This window comes from Saccharomyces cerevisiae, chromosome IX (assembly GCF_000146045.2).
Source record: "Saccharomyces cerevisiae S288C chromosome IX, complete sequence".
Taxonomy (NCBI): domain Eukaryota; kingdom Fungi; phylum Ascomycota; class Saccharomycetes; order Saccharomycetales; family Saccharomycetaceae; genus Saccharomyces; species Saccharomyces cerevisiae.
In genome coordinates, this window is record NC_001141.2 from 336,865 (window position 1) to 357,412 (window position 20,548).

The window sequence follows — 20,548 nt, forward strand, 5'->3', positions numbered from 1 at the left end:
GTCGATATACGTAAATAAATTTTCATTTTAAAATGGATATGCCTAATCTGATAGATTCTATTAGCTGATTTTTCTACTACTTTTCATGTTCGTTTTTCAATAATTTGCAAGTTATATATCTTTGCCTCCGCTATACCGTGATGAAGGTTAATGCGTAAGTTGCAGGCGAGGCATGATATGGACCACAACCCAGTTCGAACATAAAGAACTGAAAAACCATGAGCTGTTTGATTAATTCAAAACAGCTGCTCACAATTTGGCCCAAGTTCAAACCTTTGTCTTTGAAGCATGGAACGTGCCGTTATTTTCATGCTAGTGTAATTTTTGCCTGTTTCATCCCTCCCATCAAAAAATTCATCACGAAGTGCTAAAGGAAAACAAAAAAAATATCAAAGAGAGGAGACGGCTTAAAAGCCCTTATTCAATTGAAGAAATCCCCTGACCTCTGCAAAAAATCTATCGTTTATTTTATTTCTTTGTCTTACGTAACAAATTTATTTTCTGGGATGATGTCAATTCTATTTGGCACGCGAGTCATCGTCTATATAAGGAGGTAACGAGGTCCTTGTATATTTGATGATCCTCACTATCAACACGTCGAGGGACGGTTGGTGACGAACTCAACTTATGTTATAGTTTTGGACCACTCTTTTCCTTGAAAAATTACAGGCATTATACGCAGTCCTGGGGCAGGAGCGCTTCGATCATTAGCATAACAGGATCACGGTTATCACCTGTTTTGTTATAATTCATGGCCTTTAGGTCATGACGTAAAATAATCGGAGTGAAAAAATGAAATCAAAGGCTATCATTTTTAGGGGAACTAAAGCACAAGGATTTGAAGGCGTAGTGAAATAATGAATAATAGATAATCTATGGACCGAACACAGACGTATTTAAAGACAATACAAGGCCATTAATTCCCTTCGGAGGGCTCCCGATGGGAGGATTCTTAGCATGCTCTTTCTAGCCAACAGTATCACTTTCATCAGAAAACGGAAGCCTCCAAAAAGCTACGCTAAACGCTTTTTTGTTTTGGATTATCGCAGAAAATTGGTGACATTCTTGATTAAGAATAAACGGTGACTAGCAAGAAAAGGACATGTCAGGTACCAGTAAAGTCCGATTTAAGATCAAATCAGCGCCTTTAAAGAATCTTGAGATCTTAGTAATCCCGATGGAAGGAAAGAGGTAAACAAACGAATAACTTAACCCTTAAGATGATTCTATACATAGCATGATCTATCCAAGGAACGACCGACGCCCTTAAAAGGGTTCTGCTCAGATTTCGTTAAATACCCGGACCATCGTAGATGATTGTTTTTACTCTCCCCTAACGATGTACTATGCCATAATAAGCATTTTTTTTTTCTTTCTTCACTGCAGCTCTGCTTTGAAAACACTACATCTAAGGCGCTGACGCCAACGCCCAGACTAAATCATCATATAATATCAAACGCCCAACAAAATATTAGAAATAGCTCAACAATAGAGCGCCAAAAGTTTACCGGAACGAACCATCATTGTTTACAGGCAAGCACCCATTTGGAAGGGTACGTAAACTAAATAAATAAGACAAGAAATTTTTTTTATATCTGGAATTTCCTTTGCATTTTAGTGATCCCACCATTACAGATAACTAAACCAGGATAAAAAACAAAAATAATGACATTAATGATACCTTAACTAACGTATAGCAAGCGAAGCAACCACCCATCAGATTTTTGTCCCCGTTTGGAAACTGGAATGCTATGACCACTTTTATCACTACAGCTAACCACTTGTCGGAATGAAGATACGAAAGAGAAATCTTTATTGGACCACTTTTTCTTTCGCTAGAGGTCCTACCTAGCGTATTGCACCCAAGTGATTATTGCGACCTCTGAGTGTCAGAAACTTACGAAGTAAAATTCATAGTTGTGCCTTTCGTCAAGAATCGGAAAGCGTAAAAATAGGCTACGGTCTTTGTCAAGGCGAAATTTTGGAGATTTCAGACGCATGATACCAGCAGTTTTTGGTAATATACTTTTTCAGGTAAAAGCTTTCTACGGCCACTGAAAGTAATGCAGAAGCTTAAGGCTACAGATGAAATGGCCGACCCAAACTAACCAAGCACAACATCAATTACAGAACCGACAATCGAAAATCCTAAAAAAAAAGAACATCGAGTGAACTTTTCGTTATCTCAAAGCTTTAAAGTTAAAAGTGGCAGAAGCCTTGGCTATTCTGTTTCTCTCTTAGATTCTCGCACGACAGCATCGAGCGAAGTTGCAAAACCATATATTTCAGTTCTCTAAACGATCTTTCCCCGAACTCCAATCGAAATAGACTTAACCCGCAACATAACTGACATTCTTCCTCTTTTTTTTTTTTTTTTTTTTTTTTTGCTATTTGCTTTCTGCATGCATAAAAGCGAGACTAGCGTATTAACACTTTATCACTTTCCCTCTCTTCCTGAAGCTGACATGAGCATACATCAATGTCCGAACAACACTCTGTCGCAGTCGGTAAAGCTGCTAATGAGCACGAGACTGCCCCTAGGAGAAATGTTAGAGTCAAGAAGCGGCCCTTAATTAGACCATTGAACTCGTCAGCATCTACGCTGTATGAATTTGCCCTAGAGTGTTTCAACAAGGGTGGAAAACGAGATGGTATGGCTTGGAGAGATGTCATCGAGATTCATGAGACAAAGAAAACCATTGTGAGAAAGGTAGACGGCAAGGATAAATCTATAGAAAAGACATGGCTGTATTATGAAATGTCACCATATAAAATGATGACCTACCAGGAACTGATCTGGGTGATGCACGATATGGGCCGTGGGCTGGCAAAAATAGGCATCAAGCCCAATGGAGAACACAAATTCCACATCTTCGCATCTACTTCCCATAAATGGATGAAGATTTTCCTTGGTTGCATATCCCAGGGTATCCCCGTAGTAACCGCGTATGATACTTTGGGTGAGAGCGGTTTGATTCACTCCATGGTTGAAACCGAGTCTGCTGCTATTTTCACTGATAATCAATTATTGGCTAAAATGATAGTGCCTTTGCAATCTGCTAAAGATATCAAATTTCTTATCCATAACGAACCTATCGACCCCAATGACAGAAGACAAAACGGCAAACTTTACAAGGCTGCTAAGGATGCCATTAATAAGATCAGAGAAGTTAGGCCAGACATAAAAATTTATAGTTTTGAAGAAGTTGTCAAGATAGGTAAAAAAAGTAAAGATGAGGTCAAACTTCATCCACCTGAGCCAAAAGATTTGGCTTGTATCATGTACACCTCGGGCTCGATCAGTGCACCAAAAGGTGTAGTATTGACTCATTATAATATTGTTTCGGGTATCGCTGGTGTAGGTCACAACGTCTTTGGATGGATCGGCTCTACAGACCGTGTTTTGTCGTTCTTGCCATTGGCTCATATTTTTGAACTGGTCTTTGAATTCGAAGCCTTTTACTGGAACGGTATTCTTGGGTACGGTAGTGTTAAGACTTTGACTAATACTTCGACTCGTAATTGTAAGGGTGACCTGGTTGAGTTTAAGCCTACTATTATGATCGGTGTGGCTGCCGTTTGGGAAACTGTGAGAAAAGCTATTTTGGAAAAGATCAGCGATTTAACTCCCGTACTCCAAAAGATTTTTTGGTCTGCCTATAGTATGAAAGAAAAGAGTGTACCATGCACCGGGTTTTTAAGTCGTATGGTCTTCAAGAAAGTCAGACAAGCCACCGGTGGTCATCTTAAGTATATTATGAACGGTGGGTCTGCGATCAGTATTGATGCTCAGAAATTCTTTTCTATCGTCCTGTGTCCTATGATTATCGGTTACGGCCTTACTGAAACAGTTGCGAATGCTTGTGTTTTGGAGCCTGATCATTTCGAATATGGTATAGTTGGTGATCTTGTTGGATCGGTCACTGCCAAATTGGTGGATGTTAAGGACCTAGGTTATTATGCAAAAAACAATCAAGGTGAATTGCTTCTAAAGGGTGCGCCGGTCTGTTCTGAATATTATAAGAATCCAATAGAAACGGCGGTCTCTTTCACTTACGATGGATGGTTTCGTACTGGTGATATTGTTGAATGGACTCCCAAGGGACAACTTAAAATTATTGATAGAAGAAAGAATTTGGTTAAAACCCTAAATGGTGAATATATTGCATTAGAAAAGTTAGAATCTGTTTACAGGTCAAACTCCTATGTGAAAAATATCTGTGTTTATGCCGATGAAAGTAGGGTTAAACCGGTGGGTATTGTGGTACCCAACCCAGGACCCCTATCTAAATTTGCTGTCAAATTGCGTATTATGAAAAAGGGTGAAGACATCGAAAACTATATCCATGACAAAGCATTACGAAATGCTGTTTTCAAAGAGATGATCGCAACAGCCAAATCTCAAGGTTTGGTTGGTATTGAACTATTATGTGGTATTGTTTTCTTTGATGAAGAATGGACACCTGAAAATGGCTTTGTCACATCTGCTCAAAAATTAAAGAGAAGAGAAATCTTAGCCGCTGTTAAATCAGAAGTCGAAAGGGTTTACAAAGAAAATTCTTAGAGAGAAGCTTATTACCTTCCCCTTCCATCTATGCACGGTGTCTCGTACTTCCATAGAGCACCGATTAGTGAATACTAAAACTATGTGCGTGATAAATGGTTCTCTTTTACAGATGCGGTAAATCAATTATTGATATACTACATAACATACAAACATGTTTCATTTCCGTAATACAAATTACAATTGTATAATTAAAAAATATAAAAAACTTCGTGATATGAAATCACATTTTGCTATTGAGTTTGCCACATGAGCGGTATACGAACTATTCGTTATTTTATGACTTTAAAAGCCATACCGAAAGTAGGCTTGAGAAGTATGACTACTGTAGGAGTGACCACTACTGTTAAATGCAGATAGCCGTCTTATGCTCTTCCCTTGTTCTTCTGAATTGGGAATGCATAGCTTGAAACATCAATCTTAATAAGGTCTTGTTTGTTTCTGCTTGGCTTTCATAGTAGCAAATAGTTTCGACCTTAATGTAAGAAATAAAAGCAATCGTTAATTTGAGTAAAGATAACCACTCTTCCTCTTCTACTATCAATATAATAAGAATAACGCTTATGGTTTATTTTAGCTTTTTTGAAAGCTAAACATTAAAAAAGAATAAAAATGCACGGCATACCTACATATTTTAAAAACATATATTTTATGATTGACTTTAGCAAAAGTTGGCGCTGGGTACTTTGAGACTCTTTCCTACAAAACGTTACCAACACTTGCTAGTCTAATCTAATCTACTTAATCAAGGTTTTAGTGGCGTACCATGTGACGGCCATCAAATGCCATCAGTTCTACAAGTTCACATATATTTATATATAACTATTCTCCTAACTTGTATAATATTATACCGAGACAGAGGATAGATTCAATTGATTTCACATACCGGATTATGTTCCTTCCCAAGTTCTCAATCTTATTTAGACTTTTTTTTTTAATTACATTGTCGCCCACTTCGGCAGAAAAAATATAACGACAAAGTAATGGCATCGCATCGACCTAATGAAATACTACTGGCAGACGGTATGGAGAGCTCAAAAATTCCCAAAGCAGAAAACAATACTGATTTCTGATACTAAAACGAGATAGGTTAATAGCAAAATCGGGATGGTAAACGTGAAAGTGGAGTTTCTAGGTGGACTTGATGCTATTTTTGGAAAACAAAGAGTACATAAAATTAAGATGGACAAAGAAGATCCTGTCACAGTGGGCGATTTGATTGACCACATTGTATCTACTATGATCAATAACCCTAATGACGTTAGTATCTTCATCGAAGATGATTCTATAAGACCCGGTATCATCACATTAATCAACGACACCGATTGGGAGCTCGAAGGCGAAAAAGACTACATATTGGAAGACGGTGACATCATCTCTTTTACTTCAACATTACATGGTGGTTAAAAATAGCAGCAAATAATTTTTAAGAAGCAGCTACATATATATATATAAAGTGCTGTACAGCTTGAATGAATCACAAGTTAGATAACGTAGGTAATATGCAGATAGTATAAAAAGTAATAGTAATAACTGGATTGGTTTTTTTTAGTACATGACGAAGATTATAGCTCTTGTATCCTACAACCCAAAAGACCTCTACCATTCCAGTTTCTCGAAGGTGTTAGCGATGTCTTTAGGATTTGCCCTTCTCTCAAGAGAAGGACGGGAAGTGGCCTGTCTTCATTTTTCATTACAACCATCTGAATGTTTTGAAGTTTAGAGTGGTTTGCCGCATGCACATTACCAATAGAAATCAGCTTATCATCAACCTTTATGTCTGCTTTATCTGAAGGGCTACCGGGTACTACCTCACTGATAAATGCAAAAGGGATGGTATACTGAATAGCTTGATCGTCGTTATTCCTTCTTGCATCTTGGTTTGACTTAACGTTCATATTATCAAAGTGCTGGTTTAGTAAGACGTGTGATCTTTGCAAAAGGTGATTTAAATCATTCTTCAGCATATTAACATTCTTTCTGATCATAGTGACTTGCAATACATCGACATCCGAACGAGGATACCCGTCTGGCGTCACCAACGCAGAGTCCATGCCGATGCCTTGCTGCTCAAGCACACTGAAATACGCCTCTAGTTGTGTCTCAATATCTGTCTTTAGAACCATCAATTCCGACAGTTTGAAGCTGTCTATTTGACTAATTCTTGATGTTAGGCTCGGATCTATCTTAACATTGGCCAACAATTTACTTAATTCTTCTTCCTCCATTGTAGTTCGTTCTTATTCTAATTCTTGCTCCTTTTTACTCTGGTGATAACTTTTCTATCTCTCAATGCTGAACATTTTTTTTCCCTTTATTATCCAATATTCCAACCGTTATAAAGTAAGCCTTATCGAACACAATCCACGGCGCACGCAAGGGACAGCAAATTTCGAGAATTAATGAATAGCCAGTAGTAAGATCCGTATTGATAAAGGTCATAGATCCCAACCTTTATGTGAGCCAGCCCGAAGGGCCCTTTAAATGACTCTCATAATATGGTCCAATAGCACCAATTTCTAGGGGTTACCCACCGGCCTAGTGCTTAATCGAATTCTGAAAAGAATCTCTACTACAGACTGCCAACCGTAATAGTAGTGAGATCAACACTGAAGGCAGCAGTCTTTAGCACAATGACACAGACTGATAATCCTGTCCCCAACTGCGGTTTACTGCCCGAGCAGCAGTATTGCTCTGCAGACCATGAAGAGCCACTGTTGTTGCATGAAGAACAATTGATATTCCCTGATCATTCCTCCCAACTGTCCTCAGCAGATATCATCGAGCCCATCAAGATGAACAGCAGTACTGAGTCAATTATAGGGACAACGCTGCGAAAGAAATGGGTACCACTATCCTCAACTCAGATCACAGCTCTTTCCGGCGCATTTGCTGGATTCTTATCAGGTGTGGCAGTATGTCCCCTCGATGTTGCCAAAACGCGATTGCAAGCACAAGGACTACAAACTAGGTTCGAGAACCCCTACTATAGGGGGATAATGGGGACATTAAGTACTATAGTAAGAGACGAAGGCCCGCGGGGCCTCTACAAAGGGCTGGTACCGATTGTCCTGGGCTACTTCCCAACCTGGATGATATACTTCTCCGTGTATGAATTCAGCAAAAAGTTCTTTCACGGCATCTTCCCACAGTTTGATTTTGTTGCTCAGTCATGTGCTGCAATCACGGCAGGCGCTGCATCTACCACCTTGACCAACCCAATCTGGGTTGTGAAGACAAGACTTATGCTGCAATCAAACCTCGGTGAGCACCCCACACATTACAAAGGCACTTTCGATGCATTCAGAAAGCTATTTTATCAGGAAGGGTTTAAAGCATTATATGCGGGGCTGGTCCCCTCATTATTAGGGCTATTTCATGTGGCTATCCATTTCCCTATATACGAAGATTTGAAGGTAAGATTTCACTGCTATTCTCGGGAGAACAACACCAACTCCATCAACTTGCAACGGTTGATCATGGCATCGTCCGTCTCTAAGATGATTGCATCAGCAGTAACATATCCGCACGAAATTTTACGAACCAGAATGCAACTGAAATCAGATATACCAGATTCCATTCAACGACGTCTGTTCCCCCTCATTAAAGCAACTTATGCACAAGAGGGACTAAAGGGATTTTATTCTGGATTTACTACTAACCTAGTACGAACCATTCCGGCCTCGGCAATCACTCTAGTGTCCTTTGAGTATTTCAGAAACCGCCTAGAAAATATTAGCACTATGGTAATTTAAAGCCTTAAAATTCACACACGCCACACATTGAGTGTGCTATGAATATGCCTGCGCTAATATTTTAGGTATTACAGCTTGTAAATATACCAAATAAGGTAAGCCTCTCTTTTCCTAATACTAAAAGGATTTGCATCGAACAGCCCACCAAATGCTTTGCGCACACATTATATACACCCACATGATTCTATAGACAAAATATACTTATACATTTTCATAGTCTTGACAATATTCTACATTGGCCGTTTTCTTGGCACTATTTTAGCTTATCCTTACCAAAATAGTCTCTTTTTTAAATACTATTTTTGAAGCGGAAATAGGTGCGAACAAATGAATGGCTTCAATTTAGTGCGATAAAGACGTAAAGCATAAACCAGTGAAGATCATAGCACTAAGAAGGCGCCTGTACTGTTCCTCGTGTTGATACTCATTTCCTTATTTATTTTCCTCAAGAAATTCTATCCAGGAAAGAAAAATACTATCTATAAAAACTAGCTGTAAGGCAGCAGCCATGAAAATGAATCTGAAAAGGCTCGTAGTTACCTTCTTCTCATGCATCACCTTTCTGCTGAAATTCACTATAGCCGCCGCTGAACCACCAGAGGGCTTTCCAGAGCCCTTAAATCCAACAAACTTCAAAGAAGAGCTATCTAAGGGGCTGCATATTATTGACTTCTATAGTCCATACTGTCCGCACTGCAAACATTTAGCACCTGTTTGGATGGAAACATGGGAGGAGTTTAAAGAGGAGAGCAAAACACTGAACATAACATTTTCACAGGTTAACTGCATCGAGAGCGCCGATTTGTGTGGAGATGAAAATATTGAATACTTCCCTGAAATTAGACTTTATAACCCCTCAGGATACATCAAATCGTTCACTGAAACACCGAGGACCAAAGAATCATTAATTGCATTTGCACGCAGGGAGTCTATGGACCCAAATAACCTCGATACTGATCTGGATTCTGCTAAAAGTGAGAGCCAGTATCTCGAAGGCTTTGATTTTCTCGAGCTGATCGCTGGTAAGGCGACTAGGCCACATTTGGTTTCCTTCTGGCCAACAAAAGATATGAAAAATAGCGATGATTCACTAGAATTCAAAAACTGTGACAAATGCCATGAATTCCAAAGGACTTGGAAGATCATTTCAAGACAGTTAGCCGTGGATGATATCAACACGGGCCACGTTAATTGCGAATCTAATCCAACAATCTGTGAAGAACTGGGCTTTGGCGACTTGGTGAAAATAACCAACCACAGAGCCGATAGAGAACCCAAGGTAGCATTAGTCCTACCCAATAAAACCTCAAATAATTTGTTCGACTATCCCAATGGCTACTCAGCGAAGTCAGATGGCTATGTAGATTTTGCCAGGAGGACTTTTACAAACAGTAAATTTCCCAATATAACAGAAGGGGAGCTCGAAAAAAAAGCAAACAGAGACATTGATTTTCTGCAAGAAAGGGGACGAGTAACTAATAATGATATCCATTTAGTTTTTTCATATGACCCCGAAACTGTTGTTATTGAAGATTTTGACATTTTGGAGTATTTAATCGAGCCTTTGTCAAAAATTCCAAACATATATTTGCACCAAATTGACAAGAATCTAATAAATTTGTCACGTAATCTTTTTGGAAGAATGTATGAAAAGATCAACTACGACGCCAGCCAAACTCAAAAGGTTTTTAACAAAGAATACTTTACTATGAATACGGTTACGCAACTCCCAACTTTTTTCATGTTTAAAGATGGTGATCCCATATCCTATGTTTTCCCCGGATACTCCACAACAGAAATGAGAAATATTGATGCCATTATGGATTGGGTAAAAAAGTATTCTAATCCCTTAGTTACCGAAGTTGACTCTTCTAATTTGAAAAAATTAATTTCCTTCCAAACCAAGAGCTACAGTGATTTAGCAATTCAGTTAATAAGTAGCACTGACCACAAACATATCAAAGGAAGCAACAAGCTTATTAAAAACTTGCTCCTCGCAAGTTGGGAGTATGAACATATTCGGATGGAAAATAACTTCGAAGAAATTAATGAGAGAAGGGCAAGGAAAGCAGACGGGATCAAGAAAATAAAGGAAAAAAAGGCTCCGGCTAACAAAATTGTTGATAAAATGCGTGAAGAGATTCCCCATATGGATCAAAAAAAATTGTTATTAGGATATTTAGATATTTCAAAGGAGAAGAATTTTTTTAGAAAATATGGTATTACTGGAGAATATAAAATTGGTGATGTGATTATCATTGATAAATCAAATAATTACTACTACAATAAAGATAATTTTGGCAACTCCTTGACTTCTAACAACCCTCAATTGCTGAGAGAAGCATTCGTGTCCTTAAATATTCCATCAAAAGCTCTATACAGCTCTAAGTTGAAGGGGAGATTGATAAATTCTCCATTCCATAATGTCCTCAGTTTCCTAGACATAATCCACGGGAACGGCATGCCCGGTTACTTAATTGTTATTGTTTTGTTTATCGCAATACTCAAAGGTCCATCTATTTACAGAAGATACAAAGTAAGGAAACACTATAGGGCGAAAAGGAACGCTGTCGGTATCCTAGGAAATATGGAGAAAAAAAAAAATCAAGATTAAACGCTTAAGTAGTTATAAAAATAAAAGAATGCTGATATCTTATGATGCTATCATAACTATCCTTTATTTCACGTATCAATATCTACAATCATCTAACAAACGTCGCTCTTATTTTGTCACTTAGGTTTAATGTACAATATGCAAATATTTATGTAATCCATACCCAAAAAAATAGCACGCCTACCATAAAAAATATTATTAACCATGTTTTTATACTGATCCCAGATCTTCTGGCCATCTCCATCATGTTTCCAAAAGTCCTTTTGAGTTTTACAGAAGTGTTATGGAAAGTATCACCAAGCTGGTCAATAGTTTGATTGCTGCCTCTAATCTCATCACCCATCTTCAACGATAATGACTTGAGTGCTTTTATTCTCTGACCCATAGCTCCCATCTGTTCCTCACTTTGAGATTCAAGAGATGCCAAAGTACTTTGGGAGTAGTCTAATTTATCTGTGCTCCCTAGCGCTGATGATACATTGTCATCGAGACTATTTGATCCATCAGCCGGTCCGAATAACTGTGTTCTACCAGTATCACGTTGATAAGCGTTTCCCCCTGCAAATCTATATACACACGCTATAGTTAGTAAACGAAGTTCACTCGTGGTCAATAACTCCCAATATCGAGGTGTTATGGTAGATGTTTAACAAAAAGCGCTACTCTAACTTTAGAATAGTCTAATAATTTCTCATACCTTGAACTCATCTGTGTAGCCTAGTGTTGTGAGGCTCTTCAATCACATTTTCTAACACATTCACAGTCTCAAGTGAACTACTGTTTGTTTTCTACCATTCCTTGGCAAAAGGCGCGAGTTGAAAAAACTCCATTTTTAACAACTACTGGATACTTTCGCAATTTAAAATTAATGGAAGAAAGAGCCGTGAACGTTCCTACGTAGCTTGCAACAACGGTAGAGTAGTATCCGCCAATTAGCATGCATAAATTTCATCTGAGATAGTGCAACATTATAAAAAATCACTAATACTTTCCCTGATATGTCGCCCCTTCAAATTTTTTGCACGCCACATCGATAAGAGTGAAACATATCCCTGAACAGTAACCTAGAATGTACAGAAATAACTGGAAATACAATTACAAAGCGATAATTACGGGATCTTTGGTTCCTATCACAGAGTAAACACCATGGGTTTATTAGATATTATTTGGAAGAATCACATTAGACGGCTCATCGCGCAAGTAATAGCAAAATGGAAAGAAATCGGAAGGCTTCATTAGTCATGAACGTTTTACACCATCAAAATGAAAACTATACACATGCGTCGAGGAGCACCCAAAACTAATACGACTATTACAATTAAGCATGGAGGAACAGGAGATAGGCGTTCCTGCGGCCTCTTTGGCAGGAATAAAACATATCATATTGATCCTTTCCGGAAAAGGTGGTGTCGGTAAAAGTTCGGTAACGACACAGACTGCGCTGACTCTTTGCAGTATGGGCTTCAAAGTTGGAGTTTTAGATATTGATTTAACAGGGCCATCCTTACCGAGGATGTTTGGCCTAGAGAACGAATCTATATATCAAGGTCCTGAAGGTTGGCAACCTGTGAAAGTGGAGACAAACTCTACTGGCTCTCTTAGTGTAATATCATTGGGGTTTCTACTAGGTGATAGAGGGAACAGCGTGATATGGAGGGGTCCTAAGAAGACTTCTATGATAAAACAATTCATCTCTGACGTCGCCTGGGGTGAACTGGATTACTTACTGATCGATACCCCTCCGGGAACGTCGGATGAACATATATCGATTGCAGAGGAGCTGAGATATTCCAAACCAGATGGTGGTATTGTAGTAACTACCCCACAGAGTGTTGCAACAGCTGATGTCAAAAAAGAAATCAATTTCTGCAAGAAGGTCGATTTAAAGATCCTCGGTATAATTGAAAACATGTCAGGGTTTGTATGCCCGCATTGTGCTGAGTGTACAAATATCTTTTCCAGTGGGGGTGGTAAAAGATTATCGGAGCAATTTTCTGTCCCATACCTTGGTAACGTTCCTATAGATCCAAAATTTGTAGAAATGATTGAGAATCAAGTTTCAAGTAAAAAAACGCTTGTAGAAATGTACAGAGAATCATCTCTTTGTCCCATTTTTGAAGAAATAATGAAGAAACTGAGGAAACAAGACACTACAACCCCTGTTGTGGATAAACACGAGCAACCCCAGATAGAATCTCCAAAATAAGATCCTCTCCTATGCATGTACGTATATATATATATATGTGTGTGTGTGTGTTTATATACACTTATATTTTGATCCTTGGGCCTAGAAATAAATTTCGATTCCTATTTCGATTCCTATATCGAAAGGTGGTTAGAAGCTAACCGGCAACTGCAGCATGTTCTTCAAGTGGTGATACAAATTTAAAAGGCCGGGTAAATATTGACAAAGAAATAATATTTAATCACACAATTTTGAGAAAGAGCAACTGAATCAATTACTCTAGAGAAATCGCAGAACACTTCACTCGTCGTCAATAATATGACTCGTGATACACCCGAAGATGTCAGTACTGCAGGCGCAAAGGATATTTTAGATGTTTTGAACCTACTAAAAGGAGGAGAAGAGAAAATCTCGGAAGTCGAACTTAAGTTGGATGAAATGGAAAAGAAAATGGACTCTCTGTTAGTTCAGTTAGAAGATCTACACAGGGACAACAATGATTTGGCAAAAAGTTCCAGCCAAAAATAGAGAGTACGCTCACAGCCGCATAGGGAAGGAACGCTAAATAAATATATTTATATATAATCTTTTCACTAATGATCATTTACTTACCTTTCTATAAAAAGTGGCTCATCTTCGTTCTCAACGAATGGATTGGGATCTCTTTTAGGATTAATCATGTAAACGGCCGGGTCTACGTCAAGAACTACTTTAACTTGCTTCCCACTTCCAATCCACCATTTTTTTAAATCCGAACTAGGTGGTGGTAACTTTCTACCTCTTTTGGGCTCGGGAATTGGTGTCGGAGAATGCGTAGGGCCAGCTATCGAATCACTGCCCTCAAAACTTTCGATAACAAATGCATCATCACTCAAAACTGCAATTTTCTCATCATCATCCAATCCCTCTAGCCTTTCCATAATCTTCTCGTAGATTTGCGTACCCAAAGTAGTCTTTTTTTGTTCATCCACTACAGTCACTCTAGCCCTAAATATGGCATATACGGGCCGATGATCGGAAAATAGTATATCTTCACAGCATTTATATTCTAACTGTTCTAGTACTTCTCCCCTACTTAAAATCCTATCAGTCCATGCTGGTATTCTCATTTTTTCGCTCGTGTCGTAGTTTTTAGTTCCTGGGTCGAATTTATAGGTAGGTGGGAAATCAATCGCCATTTCATGGAAATATGGAAAAGACTCACCTGCGATCATTTGTTGATTAAGTTGATCCTTTTCAAATAGGCTGGCATATTCTTTAGAAACAATTTTTCGTCTAACATCTTCGTTTGACATCAATATTCTGTAATTGAAATCGCCCATCCAAATAATTGCATCGTGATCCTTTATTCGTAATCCTTTAGAAAATCGTATGCTTTTCGCAATCGTCTTATAATCATTATGCCTTTGTTCAACATTTTCTAAGCCTGCCGCTAAATGAGATACTAGTACGCAAAATCTTGTAGCTGAGTATTTAAAACTAACCGCGACAGCTCCTTTATTAGAAGCCATTCCTCCAAACCCGGTTTTTTTAACATCCCCCTCAATATGCTTTACCTTGGAATATTCCGTTTCATTCATGAATAATAATAGTAAAATACCACCCAACTGTGTACTCCATAAACGGATATATTTTTTTTTGCGTCCGGGCCCATTTAATAGTGTTAATATCTTCTTCTCCCAAAATTGTCGGACATATGGATCGGTAGCAAGCATATGACCTGGGGTAAGTTCTACCACTTCTTCTAATCCGATAACATAAAGATCAGCCATTTCATCCTCCTTGGACATTGATTTTGGAAATATCCAATCTTTTATATCATCTTTTGGAATTTTACCACTTATATTAAATGTACCTGCAAAAATTGAGATGTCTTTCTCAAACGTATATTTTGACCTTAATTGCTTTAAATACTGAGAGATGTAGATATGGAGCGGGTCGTATAATCTAACTCGGGAACCAAATAACTTCGAATAAACCTTTGTATATTTACCAGAATTCTTCGTGTGCTTAGTATACGTTCGATCAAGCCAGTAATAGTTTTCTGACCATAGCTTATCATGTGCGTCCAAGAATGGGGAAGTCAATTCAAATACATCAATTTCATTTGTGGTTAATTCAAGTACCTCCTTGCTCACTAACCTTTCAACTGTGTTAGGTTTTTCAATTGAATCAAATGCGCTTATTCTTAATACCCCCGTTTGTTTTGCAAAGTAGATGCCCCTAGAGATATCATAGGCAAACGCTCCAAACTCGTAAATATCCTGTTTTAATAAATAAAGTAATTTGTGGGGAGACTTTGTCAGAACGCTTGAGCTGTATTCTATATTTGTTATTTTTATTCCCTTTGATTCAGCACAATCCTTGTACGTCAGTGCTAACTTTTCTTGTGATTCGCTTTTAGGTTTTATGATATTAACGATACTCACAACACCATACTTTGAGGTTAAATTATCAAAATGCCTGTCAAAAGCTCCCTGAGCTTCAATAGAATCTTTTGTTACCTTAATTTTTTTTCCATACAACAGTTGACTTTCTACAGATTCCCAAAAAAGAGGAATGCTTCCGTTCACTTGAGTATAAGAAAAAATAAACTTTTCTGTGGTTACTACAATTTCTGTCTCAACAAATAGCGACACTCTCCCATCTTCACTAATACCCTCCAATTCTAGCGTATCCTGCTTGCTCTCAGTCGAAATTCTGGAAATAATGGTTATAGAGGCTGTATTTGGGCCGTCTTCTATTAATGCTGTCTTGCAATAACCCCGAATTACAAATGTTAAGAACCCTGCGTTGGCAAAAAGTTGTTTCTCCTCATTTGAAATCTTGCTTCTCCAGTTGATTACCTCACTTGCTAAGTTAGCATTCCAAATAAATGATAAATCTTGATTATCTACGGTATATTCTAAGTTATGTGATAAACCATGGTTTTTCACGATATTAGAGATGTCGAAATCTCTAGAATAGTAGAATGTTCCATCACTAAACAGTTTTTTCAGGGGGCCGCAAGGATGCTCATGAATCAATTTATCATAGTTTTGCTCTGATCTCTCGCAGAGGAGGTAGTCGAAAACATCATTTTCTAAGCTGTAAAAGTCAACATCCAATACTTTATAAATGCTCTCCGAAGGCCTAACTTGATGATCTATCAGTTTCCATCGAGGAAACCCAACATTCTGAACACCAGATATGACGGCAACATATATATCACCATTAAGACAAACGAGCCCTAATAATCCATTAAATATGCAACTTTTGACTTCGAGATAGTTACTATCACTTGAAAGATCTGTGTCAGGGTAGGACTTGATTGTTACGCTAGGAGTTTTACTTAATTGACGCTGCTGAGAACTGGCACCTGGTATGCTGCGCAAACGCTGGAAGGATAAACAGTAGTTGTTGGAAGATATTACAATCGACCGTGATCTTCTACCGATGAAGAGTCTCATTGTAGTGAAATGTGCTTCGAATTCATACGATTAACACAACTTTATCAATATTTGCTGACTTAATCCTAGAATGAAATAGAAAGGCTATTTGATTTGTGTAGATATTTGTTCCAACTTTCCGGTTTACAAATGTTTAACAAAGGGATTCGTTTAGCAATTAGGCAATGCTAAACAAGAAGGAAAACAGGAAACCCTGAAGGAGATAAAACGACGTCAAGAATAGAAGATAAAAAAAAAGGGACATTAACAGGTTATATTGAAACTCAATTCCTGCCTAACCTTCTAAATTGAGAATTTAGAAACGGTATCGCTTATTCTGAATTCCTAAAACACCCATCCCTTTTAAGTAAAATAATAATACGTGGACTACGTAGATGTGGACACTCAATTTACTTACTATTCTCTATGGTCATATTGACAATAAACAAAAATACAAGAAAAAAAAAACTACAGGAAAGATTTGTCATAAATTGTACACTACCACTTGAAAACGACCTTTGGCATATTTATGGCAGATAAATTAATGGACAAAAATTTTGAAGAACTGTGCTATTCATGCCGCACTGGTGATATGGACAATGTTGATAGATTGATTTCCACGGGAGTAAATGTGAATAGTGTTGACAAGTTTGACAATTCGCCACTTTTTCTGGCTAGCCTTTGCGGGCATGAAGCAGTCGTGAAACTTCTTCTACAGAGAGGAGCCGTCTGTGATAGAGACAGATATGAAGGAGCTCGATGTATTTATGGAGCATTGACCGATACTATCAGAGATACCCTTTTAAGTTATGATATATCCAAGGCTGTAGATGTCAAGCAACCCTTTGCTACTCATATCTCATCGATGTATAATGACGAAGGCTTCCTTAAAAGAGATATCACATTCAGAGTTTCGAATGGAAAACTGTTCACAGCGCATAAGTTCTTATTATGTGCAAGGAGCGAAATTCTAGCAGAAAAAATGGTGAATGAGTGGGCAAAGCATGAAATTGTTTCTCTTGAAGTGCGCCCAGATATATTTGACATATTTTTGAAATTTCTTTACTTAATTCCGATCCTGCACCAAATTGAACCGGGACAATATGAAGAACTTATAGAGCTATCTAGTAAATTTGATATTGAGTTATTGCCCGAATTTTTAGACAAAGCAAGGCATACCGCCGATCCTACGGAAAAGTCGAGGTTAATGTCAGATTACCAATATAAGTTTACCGAGGTTGCAAGAAGTCAACTTTTAATATTTGTGAACAATTGTATCTTTAGATCTACTGTTGATCTTGCTAATAGTGAACGACGAGTTTTTTCCTTGATGAACTGTCCAGCTTATCCGGATGTTCAACTTATGGTAAAAAACCGAAATGGAGCCATTCGAATATACCCTTGTCACCTGGCTGTTTTGAGCCGCGCAGAATATTTCAAGGTGATGTTCACAAACAACTTCAAGGAGAAAGTTACATATATCAAAGCCAAGCACGTTACAGGAAAGTATAATAGTATCATTCCACAGCTGACATTACCCAATTGTGAGTTTGAGGTTGCCGAAATTATTCTCCGCTACTTATATGCAGATAATACAGACATTCCTTGGATGTATGCCGTCGATGTTTTGTTACTTGCCGATATACTTTTAGAAGACCGCTTAAAAACTATCGCTTCTACAATTATAACACAATCAAAAGAGTTTATTCAGCAATACAATGTTTTTGACGTACTCTATTTATCATGGGAAATAGGAGTGGAACGCTTAGAACAATTTGCAGCTAAATTTATAGCTATACATTTGCAAGAGTTATATAAAGATCCAGAGATTAAAAGGGCAATTATGTTGAGTTCACAACGAATTTCTCTCCGCCAGGAAACTGATACTATTGAACTAGTGGATGACATTAGGTACTATTTGCTCCGAAAATATTCTTTTGAACCGGATGATGTGGAGCTGTTCGAAAACCAAGACGATTTAGAATACCTAAAACAAGTAGGGTATTTGGAGTACAGAAAAGATATGGGTATGTTAGATAATATCCTAGCTGATCTGGAACTTGATGTATAATTCCGCATTCAATAACCTTATGTATTTTTACGCGTCACTGCGAACGGATGAATATTGCCAATGACTGCTGCGCACTCTTAAAAAATATAATGACAATTATAATAAGAAGTATGATACTTTTTCTGTAAAAAATATATATACATATGATTCACGTGAAAATTTTTATATTTTTAATTAAATTTTTATAATATTATAAATTATTATAATATTGATATTTAAAATTAAAAACAAATTATTAATGGTTTTGTTTTCCGAAATGTTTTTTATAATTATTACTTCAGAATAGTTATTTTCACGAATACGAGATACAGGGTAATGAAAACAGGTGTTATCCAAAAAAAAAAATTGATATATTTTAGATACTTTACATACAGAGGCAAGCTTCAGCTGTAGCCAGGTACATAATATTCCCTATAAAGTGATCAATATTTTTTAACGAAAAATTAAAAAAAAAAATCCTTGAATAAAGGAATGAAAATATTGTAACAAGCGATGACATTTCTTTTTTTGATTGTAGTTGTGGCATTTTATATTTGCTTTTGCATTTACCCTATTCTTGAAGGTTTGGATAGACAAGCGAGATAACACCAGTTGTCCTTCAACTTATTCAAAGCAGCAGCTCACTTAATTATTATTAAGTATACACATGAAAGCCTTGTGTTTATTTCGAATCTTTTTCTTGGGTAGAACTTTTAACGTTGTCAGACGGCATGACAACAGGTTTTTGGGAAGTAGATCTAATATTTTTTGTAGAGTCTTTGGCACTGTTGAAGTGTTTTTTTTGGAAGGTTCTATTCTTGTTATTGTAAGGACTCCTATAATAATTGTTCTTATTATATCCGAAATTTTGATTTGGAGACTGATTTGGAGGGTACGGTGGGTAATAAGGGAAGGTATCGGGATTGGGGTAGGCCATTAAGGGATAATTCCATTGCCATTGTTGGAAATACTGGTTTTGCGAGTTGTAATGCCTATTAAATCCTGGAATGTTAGTTCTTTTTCTGGAGACAGCAATTTTTTTGCCTTTAAGTTCTCCTCCATTTAATTGCAGGGCTTTTTCTCTGTATGCCGGACTTTCAAATTCAATATAGCCGTAGCCTTTTGGTGTTCCCGTATTCCTATCATAAAGAAGTGTTATTCTTTTTATCTGGCCACAGTCTTTGAAATGATCTTCTATTTGCTCTGGGGTGACATCCGGAGTGATGTTACCGACAAAGATAGAACGCGAGTCAGCTTCAAGTTGATGAGCGTGTTTTTCCTCCTTGCTTAGCTTTTGCGACACCTGTGGAGTGCCCTCGATAGATAGTTTACCCACAAGTTCATCCAGCTCGAGCTCTTGCTTGTCGTTCTTTTTATTGTTCGAAATTTCAGTCTTTAAGGTTGCCTTAGCATCCACTTTCTCTTCCTGGGACATAACAGCAATTGCAAATGATGACACTATGTGACAGCAGATATATGTTTATGTTAATAGGCCTGGTTGGAGAGCGAAAGTTGAGATTACTTACTTAATCAAAATTAAATTTGAAATTTGCTGCATTTTAAGGTTACTTTTCGGAGTGTAGGAAATTGTTGCGGTTTTTTTTCACCTAACGAATGATTGATAATCTTTTTCATATCCTCCAAGAAACAAGCTGTTTATTATGGTGATTGCCACAAATTGAAGCGCTATGCTTAGTGCTTCATGACAGAAAGGTTTTGCATTGGTAGGCGTGGAAGATTACAGATTGTACTCGTCGTTGGCTCAATTTTTATATTTTGTTGCTTCAAAAACAGTGCCGTATCCTTAATGAATGAAAAATTCTAAAGAAAATAAGTTGATACTAAAAATATAATGTCCTTGAAGTATTTATGCGATATATAGAAAAATCTATAAATACTTAAATATTACAGCAGCGTTATTTTTGTATAGACGCCGACGTATAAGAGTCTCC

At 37.5% G+C, this 20,548-nt stretch overlaps 11 protein-coding genes across 11 annotated transcripts, besides 7 other annotated features; 7 read left to right on the forward strand and 4 right to left on the reverse strand.

Annotated features, from left to right (window-relative positions):
- Positions 1-33: part of a long terminal repeat (Ty1 LTR) that runs on past the window's edge.
- Positions 34-2,479: 2,446 nt separating this feature from the next.
- Positions 2,480-4,564, forward strand: FAA3 (long-chain fatty acid-CoA ligase FAA3; the record flags this gene model as incomplete). Its single annotated transcript, NM_001179359.1, has 1 exon — positions 2,480-4,564. One exon carries the CDS (start codon positions 2,480-2,482, stop codon positions 4,562-4,564), a length of 2,085 nt encoding a protein of 694 aa, NP_012257.1.
- Positions 4,565-5,111: 547 nt separating this feature from the next.
- Positions 5,112-5,181: an origin of replication (ARS919; Autonomously Replicating Sequence).
- A 490-nt stretch (positions 5,182-5,671) lies between these two features.
- On the forward strand, positions 5,672-5,971 carry URM1 (ubiquitin-related modifier URM1; the record flags this gene model as incomplete). Its single annotated transcript, NM_001179358.3, has 1 exon — positions 5,672-5,971. One exon carries the CDS (start codon positions 5,672-5,674, stop codon positions 5,969-5,971), a length of 300 nt encoding a protein of 99 aa, NP_012258.3.
- Positions 5,972-6,129: 158 nt separating this feature from the next.
- On the reverse strand, positions 6,130-6,792 carry NAS2 (Nas2p; the record flags this gene model as incomplete). Its single annotated transcript, NM_001179357.3, has 1 exon — positions 6,130-6,792. The coding sequence occupies one exon, from the start codon at positions 6,790-6,792 to the stop codon at positions 6,130-6,132; it is 663 nt and encodes a 220-aa protein (NP_012259.3).
- Positions 6,793-7,197: 405 nt separating this feature from the next.
- YIA6 (NAD+ transporter) lies at positions 7,198-8,319 on the forward strand (the record flags this gene model as incomplete). The annotated part of the gene is made up of 1 exon (NM_001179356.1): positions 7,198-8,319. The coding sequence occupies one exon, from the start codon at positions 7,198-7,200 to the stop codon at positions 8,317-8,319; it is 1,122 nt and encodes a 373-aa protein (NP_012260.1).
- A 508-nt stretch (positions 8,320-8,827) lies between these two features.
- EPS1 (protein disulfide isomerase EPS1) lies at positions 8,828-10,933 on the forward strand (the record flags this gene model as incomplete). The annotated part of the gene is made up of 1 exon (NM_001179355.1): positions 8,828-10,933. The coding sequence occupies one exon, from the start codon at positions 8,828-8,830 to the stop codon at positions 10,931-10,933; it is 2,106 nt and encodes a 701-aa protein (NP_012261.1).
- A 148-nt stretch (positions 10,934-11,081) lies between these two features.
- BET1 (Bet1p) lies at positions 11,082-11,641 on the reverse strand (the record flags this gene model as incomplete). Its single annotated transcript, NM_001179354.3, has 2 exons — positions 11,082-11,499; positions 11,631-11,641. 2 exons carry the CDS (start codon positions 11,639-11,641, stop codon positions 11,082-11,084), a joined length of 429 nt encoding a protein of 142 aa, NP_012262.3.
- A 616-nt stretch (positions 11,642-12,257) lies between these two features.
- Positions 12,258-13,139, forward strand: CFD1 (iron-sulfur cluster assembly protein CFD1; the record flags this gene model as incomplete). Its single annotated transcript, NM_001179353.1, has 1 exon — positions 12,258-13,139. The coding sequence occupies one exon, from the start codon at positions 12,258-12,260 to the stop codon at positions 13,137-13,139; it is 882 nt and encodes a 293-aa protein (NP_012263.1).
- Positions 13,140-13,436: 297 nt separating this feature from the next.
- CMI7 (Cmi7p) lies at positions 13,437-13,646 on the forward strand (the record flags this gene model as incomplete). Its single annotated transcript, NM_001184653.1, has 1 exon — positions 13,437-13,646. The coding sequence occupies one exon, from the start codon at positions 13,437-13,439 to the stop codon at positions 13,644-13,646; it is 210 nt and encodes a 69-aa protein (NP_878098.1).
- An 80-nt stretch (positions 13,647-13,726) lies between these two features.
- INP51 (phosphoinositide 5-phosphatase INP51) lies at positions 13,727-16,567 on the reverse strand (the record flags this gene model as incomplete). The annotated part of the gene is made up of 1 exon (NM_001179352.3): positions 13,727-16,567. One exon carries the CDS (start codon positions 16,565-16,567, stop codon positions 13,727-13,729), a length of 2,841 nt encoding a protein of 946 aa, NP_012264.3.
- Positions 16,568-17,075: 508 nt separating this feature from the next.
- Positions 17,076-18,617, forward strand: YIL001W (uncharacterized protein; the record flags this gene model as incomplete). The annotated part of the gene is made up of 1 exon (NM_001179351.3): positions 17,076-18,617. One exon carries the CDS (start codon positions 17,076-17,078, stop codon positions 18,615-18,617), a length of 1,542 nt encoding a protein of 513 aa, NP_012265.3.
- A 147-nt stretch (positions 18,618-18,764) lies between these two features.
- Positions 18,765-18,774: a centromere (CEN9_CDEI of CEN9).
- Positions 18,765-18,881: a centromere (CEN9; Chromosome IX centromere).
- Positions 18,775-18,856: a centromere (CEN9_CDEII of CEN9).
- Positions 18,857-18,881: a centromere (CEN9_CDEIII of CEN9).
- A 397-nt stretch (positions 18,882-19,278) lies between these two features.
- On the reverse strand, positions 19,279-20,031 carry SGN1 (Sgn1p; the record flags this gene model as incomplete). Its single annotated transcript, NM_001179523.1, has 1 exon — positions 19,279-20,031. The coding sequence occupies one exon, from the start codon at positions 20,029-20,031 to the stop codon at positions 19,279-19,281; it is 753 nt and encodes a 250-aa protein (NP_012266.1).
- A 264-nt stretch (positions 20,032-20,295) lies between these two features.
- Positions 20,296-20,532: an origin of replication (ARS920; Autonomously Replicating Sequence).
- Positions 20,533-20,548: the final 16 nt, after the last annotated feature.